Genomic DNA, 16,310 nt, shown 5'->3' with positions numbered 1-16,310 from the left:
TGAAATGGGGGGGGCACCCCCCTAAGGTTAGAGATGCCTGTTTTTTGTATAATGCAGCTGCCATTTGAGAAAGCACTTGGATTCTTTTCTGGCTTTCATAACCACTTCCACATACTTGGCCAACATGAATAACGTATAAATATTCTCAGTGGAGCTAGTCATATCACTGAGCTCATGCATGGCTAAGAGAGTGAGTTTGCCTTTCTGAGGACCCAGACTATCAGCCGCTATCATTTAACCAGGCAGGCTTACTCTGAGGCTATCCATTTCTCTAAGGCCTTCTTTTGCTCAGCTGTTCTTTACACACACGTGCTCAGAGTGATGCCTTCCTGTTACATGCTTTCTTCCTCACTGGCTTCTGCACTGTGCATTTGTGGACCCACTGGCAACCTTACAGCGCAGGTAGACAAAAGGACTACACAGTGCAACATATCAAAGAAACATCAGCAATGTAGTATTTTTACGTCGTTTAATTAAAAAAACCCAACAAAGATAAAAAAACAAGCATTTTACATAATGCATACATTCTCAACATCTGCAGATGAGATAAATAAAAGAAGGCTAAAGCAGACAAATTGTGTATTGCTTCTCTTTGGTATGTCACCAATATCATCCTCTGCAGAAACAAAGTATGTTAAAAACAAACCCCATGGTCTTAAAATAATTGTCCTTTAGTATTAACAAAATATTCAGCAATAATACAGTAGATGTAGTTTTCAAATTGACAAGAATGCATAATACTTTATTCTCTGAGGGGTAAGTAGCTGCTTTCCAAAATTAAGGCCTAGGAGAGCCAACCCTCTTCTAGCTACCCTTTCCCTTGGCTCTTTTTTTAAAGGTCACATTCAAACTCTCAGACACCATTCTTTTGGAAAATCGTTTTCACATCTGAAAACTCTCTCTTACCAGTCAGTTTCACACCATCCATCCTGATCAATTCCATTTTCTATGAGGCAATTCTGTTTTATTCAGCATCATCTAAACTCAGTGCCGCCAAATAAAAAAAAAGAACAAAAATTCCACTGAATTCGCTCTAATGAACAGCACATATACACGTTGTGACTCTATTAAAGCAATATTTACAGGTCAGAACTAAGAGAAACTAAGGGCCCACTCAATATATAGCAGCAGCTCATGTCTAAATATATACATGTATGTAATGTTTTCACAGTTAATCTTAAAAAAAAATTACATGATATGTTCAGAAATATTTCTCCTATAGTCTATAAATAATGCTTTAAAAGTCCAACTAATGAAGTATAAGAGTGGATCGAATTAAATAAATCTTCCGAGCCTTCAAGAACAGGTGCTTGAGCTGGCAAAGCTTGAGGTGTGTTCTGTAGAGGGTGTTCTGTCTGTCAGGCCCTACCAGGAAAGGGAGTCCTCGTTCTAATCCCGGTAGGAGAGAAACTCCAACATTTTGGAAGGAAGAGGCAGTTTCTGGACTTCTTGGGTGGGCATCACTCTTCGGATTGACATGCGACATAAATGTTGAAGGCTAGGGACTTGCCTTGGAGTGGCCCAAAAATACACACTTCCATCATGTGTCCTTCGGAGAAACGGAAAAACAAAATCACGGTCACCCAACTACATGTATCCTATGTCCCTACAGCTGTATATGAGATCCACAGATCCAAGACAAGGCAAGTAGCAGGAATATAAAGAGTTTAGTCTAGGAAATTTACAGAAACCCGCATAAAGAAAAAAGTCTTTAAAAGAAAAAGAAACAAAGATGTATTTACCCAGCAGCTAAAACACTGCCGTCAGTAGAAAAGGCACAGCAAAGACCATTGCTCAAAGGTGCAACTTGTACTGGACAATCCTCATCAATTCTCCAGAACCTCACCATTCTGCAAGGGAAATAAGCAGTGCAGTGAGTTGAGTAAGTCAGAAAGCAACGCTTCTGTATTCTGATCACAGAGTACATACACACAAATCACTCTCAAACAGCATGGTAACTTTGGTTGAGATGGGCTCATATGTACGCAAACCAGGCCAGCAGTAAATTCTTGAACTTGCTGCCTTTACTACCCAAGAGCTGGGATTACAGGTCTGTCTTCTCCATCCAGTTAATATAACTTTTTGTTTTGTTTGAGATTGGGTCTCACTACACAGCTCAAGTTGGAAGCCTCTTGCTTCAGCCTCCCAAATGCTGCAATTACAGGCATGAGCCTCCATATTCTATACCATCACGCTTTATAGATATATACAGACTAGTTTACATTTTATAACATTTGGTAACTTGAATAAACTCTAAAGAGATTACAAGGCATGGCTTTGTAACCTCAAATGTTTGAACCCGTATTCACAACTGGAAGTTTTGTCATTTTCTTACAAATAAAATATAACACAATCTGATTTACTCTTTTCTACATTTGTTTAATTTCAGAAGCAGTGGCCACCAATTTACAGGTATGTACAAGTATAGCCAGCTAGGCAAAACCCAACACCCCCCAAGGTGTTGTCTAGAGACACATTAAACGCCAGTTACAGGATGGGCATGGTGGTCCACATAGAATTCTCAGCATTCAGGAGGCAGAGGTAGAAGGATCTTAAGTTCAAGATCAACCTGGCCCACATTAAGACCATTTCAAATACAAACAAATGACTCCCATACAAAACCCTACATCTAGCTAAAGAGAGTGTTAGGAGTTAAAACACGCTTTCATTAAGTACAAGGATGGAACGCACCTTTAAAAACCACAACTACAGTCAAAACTATACCATATTCCATTAGTACTCACTTATCATCAGCAAGGCTGGCAATATGCAGTCCATCATGACTGAAAGACACAGCTCTTACCCACCGGTCATTTGCTCCTCCAGCAAATATTGGAGTAGGCGGCGGAAACAGGTGCCTGGGGTCAGAGACATATTTGCAGTGTTTCAGAATTAATTTAAGAAACAAAATAGCCTTGGTACCAAGTTCACTGGCCACTGAGTAAGGTCAAAGTGGGGCTTTGATGATACAACTAAGACTGAGGTGAGCTGTTATAGCCAAGTTCAATGAAACAGGAAGCTGTTAATTTTACATGTTGTTAATGATTCTAATTTTACACAGAACTTCTTCAAAGTTATAGTGATAGCCAATGTTGGCTTACTGACTGAAATAATTCATGTTGCACTCACCCGAACTCCAACAGAAGGTCTCCACAGTGTGGGTCCCAGACATGCACACGAGTATCATAAGATGCAGTAGCTAGTAATGCCCCATCAGGAGAAAAGTCACAAGCTACAACATCATGGTGATGGCCTTCCAGTCTCCTTATCATGGTGTATCTATCCATATTCCAAAGGAAAACCTGAAATAATAAAAGAGAAATGTTATAGGTTCACTCAGATACACAGAGAACAAAGGGGCACATTTTAAACTATAATTGCTACTTTAATATTACATCAAATTAATTACAAATTATGAGTAATTTAAAGAATATGCTCAGTGTCATAGATTAAAAAATCAGTTTTTAAGTTAATTAAAGCAGACATGCAAATTTCTATTTCAAATGTTTCTGTTAAATGTTAATTTAAAAAATAAGCCTAAAGGGAAAATAAAGGCAATGCAATTTAACCACAAAAATTGAAATCCATTTATTCCAAAATCTAATTAACTAAAATATATGGAAATAAATAGGGTTAAGTATTACAAACCCCTTTCTCTTTTTTCCAGAAACTACCAATTTTTAAAAATATGTACAGACAGAAAATGTAATGTTAGCAATTGTTACTCCATTGGCATCTCCCTTTGAGATAATCACTTGTTTACAATAGGCTTGGGTCACCACCGAGAGCCTAGGAAGAGAAACAGATACTGCAAGCAAAGAGAATTTTCACAGCCAAAAATAATTTTGTTGGCAAACAACAAGGATGTTATTAAACCATATTACCAATGAAAATACTATTTTATAAAAATAATATAATTACAACATCTTTTGGTAATCAAGATTTAACACTTATTTTTCCAAAATGACTATAATCATTAGTTATTTTCAGCATAAAACAGTTAAATTACTTAAAAATAAGTCCACATACAATTTAGATTTTTAGCATCCAAAGACTGTGCAGAAGGTTCTAAGTAAATTTTGCTGATTTTTTGCTTTGAGGTAGTGTCTCACCAAGAAGTTCAGGCTGGCCTTTAAGTAGCCCAGGCTGGCCTATCTACTTAGCTAGTTCTTTTTTTTTTTTTTTTTTTTTTTTTTTGGTTTTTTGAGACAGGGTTTCTCTGTGTCCTGGCTGTCCTGGCACTCACTCTGTAGACCAGGCTGGCCTCGAACTCAGAAATCCGCCTGCCTCTGCCTCCCAAGTGCTGGGATTAAAGGCGTGCGCCACCACCGCCCGGCTACTTAGCTAGTTCTTAAGTAGTTCTAGACAGTATTCTAATGCTTACTGTTAAGAGTTAAATGCAAGCTGGGAGGTTTACAGCAAGCCTAGTGAGACAGCTTCCCTCCTCTTGAAGTAGAATAATCCTTTCTGCTACTTCCTTTCTGCACACATTTCCAAAGGAAAATAAGTATAATAACTGGGTAAATAATTTAAGGTACTGCTAGTATCTTAAGAATTACAAAAAGCACTAAAAAAGCAATTACTTTACATTAAATTGGGTTCACTTGTCAGACTCAATTCCTTCAAACTGGAAGATCAATTTACTCAGGAGTCTGGACATTACTGTGGGGGAAATTACTTTTTAAAGGAAAAAAAAAAAGAAAAGAAAAGAAAGAAAAGCAGAAGTGGACATCGACCAGCACCTGTGTACGTACAGTACACCTTGCAGCCGAATGCAAGGTTACTTCATCCTATGGTAAAGGTCGCCCCCAGCCCGGTAGCCAGAGATGCCACTCTTTCTGCCCAGCTAACACCATTGTGCGCCTGTGTGCGAGTGGTGCCAGCATAACCTCAATCACACCAATATTGCTGCCACCACCTGTGACAGGGAAAGCAAGAAGCATATGGAAAACACACAGCCTAAAATCGCAATGTCAACATCTAGCTTGTTTTTATGATTAAAAAAACAAAAGCAAGCTACTTTGTTTTAAACTACTAACATTGACAACTATCATTTTAACATACTTCTTGGCAAAATGAAATGTGTTTTATCTAGCCACCCCACCCCCATCAGTCCCAAGAACATTGTGGTGATCATTACACGTATTTGGAGTTCAGCCAGTTTCATACTCAATGTCAATGCCGCTAAACTCTTAAAAATACATCAACTCAGAGCTAGTAACCTGACAGTTCACTACAAGAACAGCCCTCAACAGTCACTACTTAAGCTGTCCACAGGCATGCTGTAAAACCATGTGCAGCCTGATCTATAACCCACTGTCGGACATCCATGAGCTACAACTTTAGTATGCTTATAAATTACTTTGTTTTTTCAGTTAAATGTCCAGGATGGACTGAGACTCAAAACTTAAAAACAAAACCAGAAAATTGGACAAAACAAAAACAAAGAAGATAATTAGCAAGAAAATATCTTTAAAATGGACTAGATCTTATCTATAGCACATAAATATTCCTAGATTTCACAACCCTTTTACTTCACTAACCCTTCATTTTATAAACATCTCTAAAAGCAATTCAATTCTCAATTCACAAGTAACTAATTTTCTACATGCAAATTTTCTCCATCATGAAACAAAGATATTTTTGACACCGAGCACAGACTTACTAGGTTACTTAGATTTAAAATGATTAGCCATACATTATCATCCAAGTCACAACACATGTACAGGAACTTTGATACATACTGCTTTACTGGCTCCAACTGAACACAGCATAGAACAGTCGGGAGAGAATGCACAACTGTACACCCAGTTCTGATGTCCCCGCAAGACTTTCACCATGTTTCCTGAACAAAAAGAAGCATCTGTGTCAGGATACCTCCTTGATTGACAAGACAGAAATGTACAGTTATCATAACTTTTACATAAAGAGGCCTTCAATATCTGCCACCTGCTTGGTCTTTTTCCTTTCTTCCAAGGCACTGTCTCTCTATGTAGTCCTGGCTATTCTGGAACTCACTATGTAGACCAGGCTGGCCTCAACCTCAGAGGGTAGCATTTGTTGCCTGATAAAATTACACAGGGCTGGAGAGTCACCTCAGGAGTCAAGAAGACACTGCTCTGCAGAGGACCTGAGCTTGACTCCCAGCACTTCATTACTCCATGGGATCTAACACCTATGGCCTCCTCAGACACCCATACATACCCACATGTAGACAAACACAAATATACAGAACTAAAAATAATAGTTTAGAATATAAAAGCCAGGCATGCTAATGTATACCTTTAATCTCAGTATTTAGGGGACAAAGGCAGGTACTTCAGCCTGATCTACATTTATTTCTGTTTCTATAAAGCAAGATAAAATATCAATACACCACACGTTTCAGAAAGAAACTGAGTACACCAACATACTTTTCTGTGATGTTAGAGGGTAAAACGTCTCTAACTTTTTATGAAAGAATTTATGACCTATACTTAACAGCATTTAACCATGTTATAAATCCTGATTTGTAAATCAAGCTATAATTTAAATTTTATTGGATGACTGGATTTGTTGTTTTAAATAAAATTTAAAAAATAAGGTTTTTTATTTTATAATTTCATTTATTTAATATATGAGTATTTTGCTTGCATATATGTCTCTGTAGCACCTGCATGCAGTGTGCAGAGGCCAGAAGATGTTGAATTCCTTGGAACTAGAGTTATAGATCTGTGTGGTTGGTCTGAGCAGTGGCAAGACTGTTTATTAAAAGTAACTGCTGGCTCCTGTTCTGACTTAAGCTATGTTTTTGTTTGATCTATATAGGAAAGGGACCCAAGTATTAAACAGAAAAAAGGAAAGAAACCATGATTACCAAGCCATTTGGTTTTGGTTTTTCTGATACAGTGTCTTGCTAAGTAGCCAACTTTGGCCTAGAGTTCTCAGTTCTCCTGACCTTACCTCCTAAAGCTATGATTACTGCAGGAGTCAGGGGAGGGCAAGGGCAACCCCAATATCACTCTAAAAAACTAGTAATAAAGAGACTTGGCCAGGTATGGTAGAACACGTCTTTAATTTTAACACTCAAGAGGCAGAGGCTAGCCGGGCAGTGGTGGCGCACGCCTTTAATCCCAGCACTTGGGAGGCAGAGGCAGGTGGATTTCTGAGTTCAAGGCCAGCCTGGTCTACAGAGTGAGTTCCAGGACAGCCAGGGCTACACAGAGAAACCCTGTCTCAAAAAACAAAACAAAACAAAAACAAAAACAAACAAACAAAAAAAAGAGGCAGAGGCAGGTGGATCTCTTGTGGGGCCAGCCTGGTCTATATAGTAATTTCCAGGCCAGCTAAGACTACAGAGAGACCCTGGCTCAAAAGATGAAACAAAAACCTCATTCTTTTACACAGCTAGGAAAAAGACAAAAGACATACATACCGTCATCTTTCAGGTCCCACACTCTAAGAGTTTTGTCTCTTGAAGCTGAAACAAGGAGTAAGCTCCCATCTGGAGCAAAAGTTAAGTCTCTAACCACTTCAATGTGGTCCACCAAATTAAGGAGGAGTTTTCCTAAATGTGATTGAAAAGAGAAAAAAAAGACAAGATTAATTATTTCTTATCTTCTACTTTCAGTTTTGTTAACTGTAAAATAGACATACTTGGGTACCTCCTTGTTTTATGAAATAAATTGTTTCACTTATTAACTAGTGGCTATTGTTACTTGTGAGAATTCACTACTCAGAAATTTCAGCAACTTCTTCCCAAGATAACAGACCTTGCATGTATTAGAAACCTAAAAGAAATGACTGAAATGTAAGAAAACTCCTACACCAAACTAGCATCAAGAAAGCCCTGCACCACTGACTTCATTTGTACAATGACTTTACAACAATATCACAATATCAACTTTTCTCTTTGCTTTTTGTTTCACTGGCCTTGAGCTATCAAATGGTCCACAAAGTAAATATATCACAGCTTTTAATTTTAACATTATCTAAACAACAAAAAAAGGTACTTATCAGTTAATGGAAGTTTTGTTTTCTAGAAAAATCTGTGGTCATCTTAATTTTTCCCCCCAATAAGCCAATCAAACTTTGCTTTCTTGTCCCCAGTTCAATGCCATTATTACTGTCTGTGTTCTGGGGCACAACTTTCTTTAATCCTCACTTAAATTATTTTATATTTGTAAGCAAATACAATATGCCCAAAACTAGAACAAAATCAAAACTTTTTTTTCTTGTATTGCTAGTCATTGAACCTCAGGTTTGAAGCAATGTTAGGCAAATACTTTACTACTGAGCTTCCTCCCCATCCTTGGTGAAGATAGGGTTTTTACTGTGCAGTTCATGCTGCCTTCACCTTGCTATGTAGACCAGGCTGGGCACTCAGGCTTCCCAGAGGTCACAACTATGTATCACTATGGCCAGTTTGAACATATACTTGTTTTGTGACAGGGTCTCTCTACGTAGCACTAGCTGACCTAGAACTAACTATGGAGACAGGGGCTGGCCTCAAACAGAGATCCATCTACCTCTGCTTCCTGAGTGCTTTGATCAATGGCATCTGATACCACATCCCACCTTGAATACTTTTTAATTGCTCAAAGAATCCAACTTTTCCAACTATGTAGTTAGATGTTGGATAAAGTGACTAAAACCTTCTGAAGGTTAGATATCATTTATTATTAAAGTATGTGTGAGCCGGGCAGTGGTGGTGCACGCCTTTAATCCCAGCACTTGGGAGGCAGAGGCAGGCGGATTTCTGAGTTCGAGGCCAGCCTGGTCTACCGAGTGAGTTCCAGGACAGCCAGGGCTACAGAGAAACCCTGTCTCGAAAAACCAAAAAAAAAAAAAAAAAAAAAAAAAGTATATGTGAGCTGGGCATGGTAGTGCACACTTTTATTTAGGAGGCAGAAGAGGAGGCAGGCAGACAGATCTCTGACTTTTGAGGCCAGCCTGGTCTACATATCCAGCTCCAGGACTACAAAGAGAGACCCTGTCTCAAAAACAAAAAAACAACTGTGATTGTCTGTATATACTTGGCCCAGGGAGTGGGACTATTAGGAGGTATAGCCTTATTACAATAGTCGTGTCACTGCGGGTATAGGCTTTAACACCCTTGTCCTAGCCACCTGGAAGTCAGTATTTCCTAGCAGCCAGATAAAGATGTACAAAGTGAGTTTGAGACCTGCTTGGGATACAAAAAAAAAAAAACTGGTTTCCCTTGAAAACCCCTAAGTTATCATTGAAAAAGCATGTAAGACATTTTGCTGAGTCAGAAACTAAAATATTAGTTTATAGTTAACCAAAATAAGACCCAAACCTGCTTTGCATATTTTATCAAGCAGTATAAATTCTTATTATTCTTCTAGATTAAAATTACAAACTGAAGACTTAGAACAATTGTAAAGACACATAACTTCTCACTTTTCTATATGTTAAAGTCCTCAAATAATATATTCAGTGCTTCCATCATAAACTAATCGTGTTCATTTTCAGTATGAATCCATACCTGTATATACATCCCATATTTTGATGCGACCATTGTTTAATCCTGTTGCAAGGAGAAGCTGATCCTGTCCAAATCTGAACCGATGCCATTCTATATTAACGCAACGACTCTGTTTTTCTGGAACTGAAGACCCAAAAGCAAGACTCCACACTATGTCTCCACAGTCTATAATGTGTTCACGGGGCTTATTTTTTTGATCACCATTACTATTTTGTCTTGCCAATTTTACACAGCTTGAATTGGTAACATTCTTGGAACCATGCAAAAGACTGAGGGGAAAAAGATTGAAAATGAAATTTTCTTCATATTAAACTTCTGTAGACACTAAGTGTTAACACTTGTTAAGTCTTCTCAATACAATTATTAACACTATTTCTAAAGATGAGAAAGCAACACTGGCTGTAAAGAAAACTTAAAATATTTTACTACCCAACATGGAAAGATAATAGTAAATTCTACAAAAGCAAAAGAAAGAAGTCTTACAAGTTCTTAAGGCACTGGGACCACGGGACAAGCTTCACTATACGATATCCTTGTGACCATGCAAAGTAGGAACCATCTGGAGCAAAAGCAACAGTCCAGTTTTCACCACCACATTTCTTGTCGAAAGGAGCTGCTGGAGCTAAAAGTTCCCCTATAGTGCGTGATCTCACTGAAATAAGACAAAAACAAAAAAAAAGATATTATATATAATCATCAGATTCAGATGGCCCTATATTATTTTGGAATTTGCTGAGGTTGTCTCCTTTTCTTTTAGACATGGTTTAATTAGCTTTCTACCCAATGTTCTACAGAAGATCAGAGATGTGCTTTTGTTTAGACAGTGGTTTCCAAAAAGAGATTAAAGTATGTCACTAGGCATGGGAGGCACACCTATCACCTCAGCCTTTAGAAGACTTAGTGTTCAGGAGGAGTTCAAGACCAGCCTTGGCCACTTGAGACCTTGTAACAACATTTCAGAGTAGCTGGGGCTAGATGACTTCGTTTTAAGGCCAACCAGGATTAAACAGGCAGACCCCATGAAAGTGGGAAGGGAAGAGAACACAGAAGGGGAATTAAGATCGTTATCATCTTTCAAGAACTATAAATCTTAGGCTTAGGTTGTCTTGCTAATGTACAAGAAGCTCTGGTTTCTATCTTCATCATAGTACAAACCCGGTAGAGAACCAGAAGGTCACCTCAGTAACATGGTCAGTTCAAAGCCAGCCCAGGCTACATTTTTTTTTTTAATATCCAGTCATCCAGAAGGCTGGGAAGAGCTGGAGGGCCAGCAAAATGACTTAGTGGGTACATATACCTGCTGCCAAGCTTGACCACTTGTGTTCAATTCCCAGTACCCACATGGCAGAAGAGGAGAATACACTTTTACTTTTCTCCACACGTAATACATGTAATTTTAAAAGTTGGATGAGAACAGGAGAAAGAGCTCAAAAGTAGAATGCTTGCCTAACAAGTATAGAGCCCTAATGTCCACTAGGGAGTAACGGGGTGGGGAGAAAACCCAGTCAATGAACTCTACAGTCTGTTATATACTCCATTAGTAACTAGTATAGCATCTACATGTCAAGTGTTCAATTAATATTTACTTAACAAATAAGAAAGCACATGTATAAACTCCTACTTGTAAGTTATTAAGTACATTCCTGGCCCAATTTTTGATACATTTAACAAACCAAATGAGTATAGTTTAAAACCCACAAAGAAACCTGATACCCATTTTTCTACATTCTGAAATTTTCCTTCTTGTATGAAAGTATCATAACACCCATCACTAAAATAAAACTATTTTGCTTAAACAATGTTTTCTTTTTTAAATATTCAAAATCTGCTGGATGGTAATAGCACATGCCTTTATTTCCATCACTCAATTGACAAAGGTAGACAAGAATTTCTGAGTTTGAGGCCAGCCTGGTCTACAAGAGTTCCAGGTTACATAAAAAAGCTCTGCATCAAAGGGAACAAACAAAAAAACAAAGAATTCAAAATCTTCCTTCTACCCCATCTACCTATTCAGCTCTGATTCGGATCTGAGAGAACAAACTTATTTGACAATCTTGATCACATGACATCACCAGAGTCCTTTCTAGGATACAATATTTGTAGTTCTTTCACTCATTCTTCAGATTATAAAGTTTGAGTCCATTTTCTATCTTTTCCTACCTTAATTGATTTACCATATTTTCCTGGATACATTCCAGTTAGTAGTGACCCTTAGAAAAGTGATACCCACAGTGGACACTGTACTTCCTGGTGTGGCTTTACCGAAGTGACAGAACATCCCCACCTATTCAAAAGGGAGCAACAAGGCATAAGCTCACATCATCTTACTGGCAGTCACATGAGTATGATATAAGATTCATGAGCTGGTGAGCCTCAATGCCTGCAGAATGGATTTTCAATGCCTAACTTCAGATCGAGCACATTGTTGCAGGCCTCCTGCATTTTTTCCAAGCCTACACTCTTACATGATCCCTTCACTGGGGTTCTTTTTATATCCAGCCTCTCCAAACTGGGATTCCTGCTTAACCTTCATCTATTGGTAAAAATAGAATGAATTTTAGAAGAAGGGGCTTTGTTCAAATAAAGGAAGCAAGTTTTAAAATTCTACTTTTAAAAAGAAGGCAATGCAAGTATTAGCTTTAAAAGACAATGCTCCCAAGTTAATCTAAGTAGAATACTTTATTTTCCACAGATTTAAGTGTGTACTTTAAGGTTACTTTTTAAAAATAATCTTGGGCACTATCATTTGGCTACCTTTCTTTACAAAGTATTAATATGAGATAGGAATGTGGCTGCTTCAAACACCAAACCCTAATTAACAACCCACTAACTCATCTTCAAGTGCAAGACATTCTAGTGCTGTTATAAAAACATACAAAAGCTACCTATCAGCATTCTTCTAAGTGCTACATGTTTCCTTGTTAGCTAACAGACACAACAAGTTATTTTTATTTATACTTTAATCAGCTGTTTTAAATACTCAAGTACTGACTAGTAAAATATTACCAACCTAGAGGAAGGTTTTCCCTAAAGTGCTTTGAAAAAAAAGTAATGGGACCATGGGAAACCAGCCCTCAAATACAACATATCTGCACAGTACTTACAGCATGAGTCACCCTGGAACGAGGCTAACCAGATTTAAGTTCGTCCTCATATTCTGCCCTTCAATTTCATGACCAGAAGGGAAGTGTGACAGTGCCTTGTTAAAGAGGGTAATAGCTCAGGGCGGTTATATCCTGTCCTGAACTCTTCAAACATTCAGAGTCCTGTCCCTACCTTTAGCATGTACATGAAAACCCAAATTTGACACAACTAGAAGTAATGCCAGGGGATTGGGGGTGGGGGTGGGGTTACTCAAAAACACCAAACTGTATCGATAAATGTCTAACCTTATATCCAAATGACACTTCAAACAAAGAAACAAAAAACTTGGCTTAGAAAAGGCCAAATTTCAAGACATTTGGCACTTAATTTTTTTTTTGATATATAAGGAGACTCTTGAAAAAAACAGCTATTTAATGAATCTCCCTTAGCAAGTATGCTAAAGAAGCACTATCCCCTTAAAAAAAGAGGCTGATCTTTCCAGGGGATCTGACACTCTTTTGACTTTTGCCAGCACCAGCATTTATGTGGTGCACATACATACAAACAAGCAAGCAGGCATACATACAAACAAGCAGGCAAACTTACCACATGCAATAACTAACTAAATGCTTAAAAACTAATTACTTGGATTTGGGGTTTTTTGTTTGTTTGTTGGTTGGTTTTGTTTTTTCGAGACAGGGTTTCTCTGTGTAGCCCTGGCTGTCCTGGAACTCACTTTGTAGACCAGACTGGCCTCAAACTCAGAAATCCACCTGCCTCTGCCTCCCAAGTGCTGGGATTAAAGGCGTGCACCACCACTGCGAGGCAACTTCAATCCTTATTAGCATTACTACTACTAATAATAATAAACAAAATTTAAAGGTCTGAGTTCAAAACACTTAGCGTTAAAATAGCCTTTAAAAAAGCAGGAATTTTATGATTTCTGTGGCTTTAACATGGTTATAAAACTAATATTAAAGTCATCAGCTAATTAGCCATTCAACTTCATCCTTCAGAAAACAAACCCCCAACTCTGTTAATAGCCATTGTGTATAGAAGTCCATTCACATACAAGAAAAAAAATTGTGATTACATCAGCTTTTCACCCTTCCTAGAAATACCTCCTCCAACCACTTGGCAAAGTCATCCATGTGAAGGGCAGGAAAATGCAAAGGCTCTCTGCCCAGTGGCCACTGCTTGCTCGCTCTCTTTTTCTTAAACTGGATTTCACTATGTAGTCTTGGCTACTAGACGTGGCTATGCAGACCATACTGATTTCAGGTCTACCTGCTTCTGCCTCTGTGTGTTGGGAATGACCATACTAGGCCAATTTAAAAACAAAACAGTAATGTCAGTGCCTACTGATGACTTTTGACTTTGCTCAAGGAATCTCATTTAATGGCCTCAAAGGTGGCTCCCTTGAGAGAATTTAAATAATGCTAAGTGCTTTAAAGGGGCCACTGGGCAGGTCTAGCCCACACCCTTGACTCCCCATTGTCCAGTCTTCTGCCTTGCAGAGACAAAGCTGCTTCATTCTCTATACAATAGTCCTTCAGCCACTCCATCGATTCACACTGCTCCTCTCTGTGTACTTAGGCAACACATTCCCTCCTTTGAACCCTTCCCTTTCATAACGACATCCTTTTAAAAAAAAATTTTTTTTCCACGCTGAGGACACCTCTTCACCTCTTCAGGCCCCTTTCTCGGAGTACCTGACAAACAGAAGCTCCTCCTCCTACTGCACCTCAAAACACAAAAGTTCACTACACATTTTTTGTCCACCACAGACTTAAGAGAGCCTAGGATAGAACATATAGCCTATGCTAGTAATCCTCTAGGTCCACTTGACATCCAAGATAGAGCCGGGAGAATCCCAGGATGTCTGGTCTGCACCCCAGCTGTGATGGTGTCACTAGGGTTTGCCGGGTGGTGAGCAAACTCCGAGGCCCGCTCTGGGGCGCGGGTCCATTCACTCCCGGCCGACGCCCATCGCGGGACCGCTTCCTCCCGCCACACAGCGCCGGTCTTTGCTCCTCTCCGCCTCTCCGGAGCCTCGGCATCGGGTCCCCCGTTTCTCGTGGGCCTTGGCATCGGACCTTCCTCTTCTCCCATCCCCCACCCCCACCCCCGCTTCCCCCATGGCCCCGGAGCCAGCCCCTTCGCACTCTGCCCGTCGTCCCCACACTCCCCCTCCATCCTGGGCCTCACCGATCTCTTTCTCGTTGACCCTCGGGGGAAAGCTGGCCATCTATGGGGCACCGTCTGATTCCGGGAACTCGATTCGGACGCGACGACAGAGAAGGGACCCGGCGGGGGCTGAGGGGCGTGACGCGGACTCGGTCTTTCCCTGGTGTGGGGACTGAAGAGAGAGCGCGGGCGGCCGCTGCGGCTTCTGCGGACTGCCCGGGGGAAATCACCGGAATGCCTGGAACCAAGCCACCCGGTCACACTCAGACAAAAGAGCCGGCGCGCCTTCCTCACACAGACTCACACAGCCTGCCAACGCTTCCGCCGCCAAACCAGACACTGAGACAAGATGGCGGGCGGCACGGATAATATCTGGGAGGCGGGGTGTGGTGGGTGACGTCAGACCATCAGGCCCCGCCTCCCGACGCAGGGGACGTGACTGTCTGGGCCCACGGACCGGAATGAGCCCTCAAAGCGGGACCTGCGGGCAGTTTCGAAGTCGGAGACTCTTTGCCAAGGGCAAACCGAGGATTTTATAATGCACGTGACCGAACCAGAAAAGGCAAAGTAGACGTTTCAGGTGCTTAATCCCATTTAGCTGCGCGTCTGGCTCCTTGGTACCTGCAAAGTGAAGGTTGCACTGAAGAAAGATGCGTTGAAAATTAGCATAGTGGTGTCCAATTGGTCAGGAAGACAGCAGACTGGTTTTAGGAAACGCTCAGTTGATAGAGGAGACCCAGGCTGTTGGGTCCTCACCTCTGAGGCCTCCCCCAAGGCTGCCTCTGTTCTAACTGGTCCCTAAAGTCAGGCCTCGCTGGCCAGTATCACCTCTACCTCAGAATCTATCCTTCTTCCACAAAAGTCGAGGTCTCCAGGAAGCAGCTAGCTATTCCACATCAGAGATAGTAATTGTTGGGTGTGCCCCACATCTTAATCTGAATACCATCTACAGATGACTTCATTGCATTTTAGTGGCCCTCATGGGGACTCTTTCTTCCAAAGGACAACAGATAAAAGCTTAGATTTTCTCAGGTACTCCTGGAAGACAGAACTGCCTAGCATAACTTTTCAGATCTCAAACGACAGCACGTAGTGCATGTAAGGGAGAAATTCTTAAGATCATCATGATTAATAGACATAAATTATCTCCCTTTTTTTGTTTTGTGTTTTGTTTTGTTTTGTTTTGTTTTGTTTTTTGAGACAGGGTTCCTCTGTATAGCTTTAGCTGTCCTGGAACTCACTCTGTAGACCAGGCTGGCCTTGAACTCAGAAATCCGCCTGCCTCTGCCTCCCAAGTGCTGAGATTAAAGGCGTGTGCCACCACTGCCCGGCTCATCTCCCTCTTTTTAAAAAAAAGAAAAAAATTACTTGGTTACTGTTTGTCAATATATTTGTCGAGGACTTCGTGCATAGTAATGGTCCTGGCTGACGAACAGTAGAAGGAAAAAGAAAATGCAGCCTTGACAAATACAGAACATTATTGTCTCCTATTTTTTTAGCTCATTATTAATTTATTGTGCATTTGAGATGTGTGCATGTTTTTCTGTGAGAG

The 16,310-nt window shown here is 40.2% G+C and overlaps 1 protein-coding gene across 4 annotated transcripts; it reads right to left on the bottom strand.

The window, feature by feature from the left end:
• Window positions 1-455: 455 nt before the first annotated feature.
• Wsb1 (WD repeat and SOCS box containing 1) lies at window positions 456-15,113 on the bottom strand. Of its 4 annotated transcripts, XM_034505634.2 has the most exons (9): window positions 14,780-15,113; window positions 9,971-10,139; window positions 9,488-9,756; window positions 7,415-7,546; window positions 5,745-5,845; window positions 3,130-3,302; window positions 2,745-2,858; window positions 1,743-1,850; window positions 456-1,549 (listed from the first exon to the last, which is right to left on the bottom strand). In XM_034505634.2, the coding sequence occupies exons 1-9, from the start codon at window positions 14,817-14,819 to the stop codon at window positions 1,390-1,392; spliced, it is 1,266 nt and encodes a 421-aa protein (XP_034361525.1). In that variant the 5' UTR covers window positions 14,820-15,113; the 3' UTR covers window positions 456-1,389. The 4 variants fall into 4 exon arrangements, with proteins under 4 accessions (XP_034361525.1, XP_034361527.1, XP_076792325.1 ...); XM_034505636.2 differs by lacking the exons at window positions 9,488-9,756; window positions 9,971-10,139; window positions 14,780-15,113 and adding an exon at window positions 3,649-4,918 and having other exon boundaries at window positions 7,415-7,441; XM_076936210.1 differs by lacking the exons at window positions 9,488-9,756; window positions 9,971-10,139; window positions 14,780-15,113 and adding an exon at window positions 4,743-4,918 and having other exon boundaries at window positions 7,415-7,441.
• Between the last annotated feature and the right edge of the window lie 1,197 nt (window positions 15,114-16,310).

The sequence above is a fragment of the Arvicanthis niloticus genome, chromosome 6, assembly GCF_011762505.2.
Source record: "Arvicanthis niloticus isolate mArvNil1 chromosome 6, mArvNil1.pat.X, whole genome shotgun sequence".
Lineage (NCBI taxonomy): Eukaryota > Metazoa > Chordata > Mammalia > Rodentia > Muridae > Arvicanthis > Arvicanthis niloticus.
Note: the sequence above shows the minus strand (reverse complement) of the source record. Positions and strands in the feature narration are given on the sequence as shown.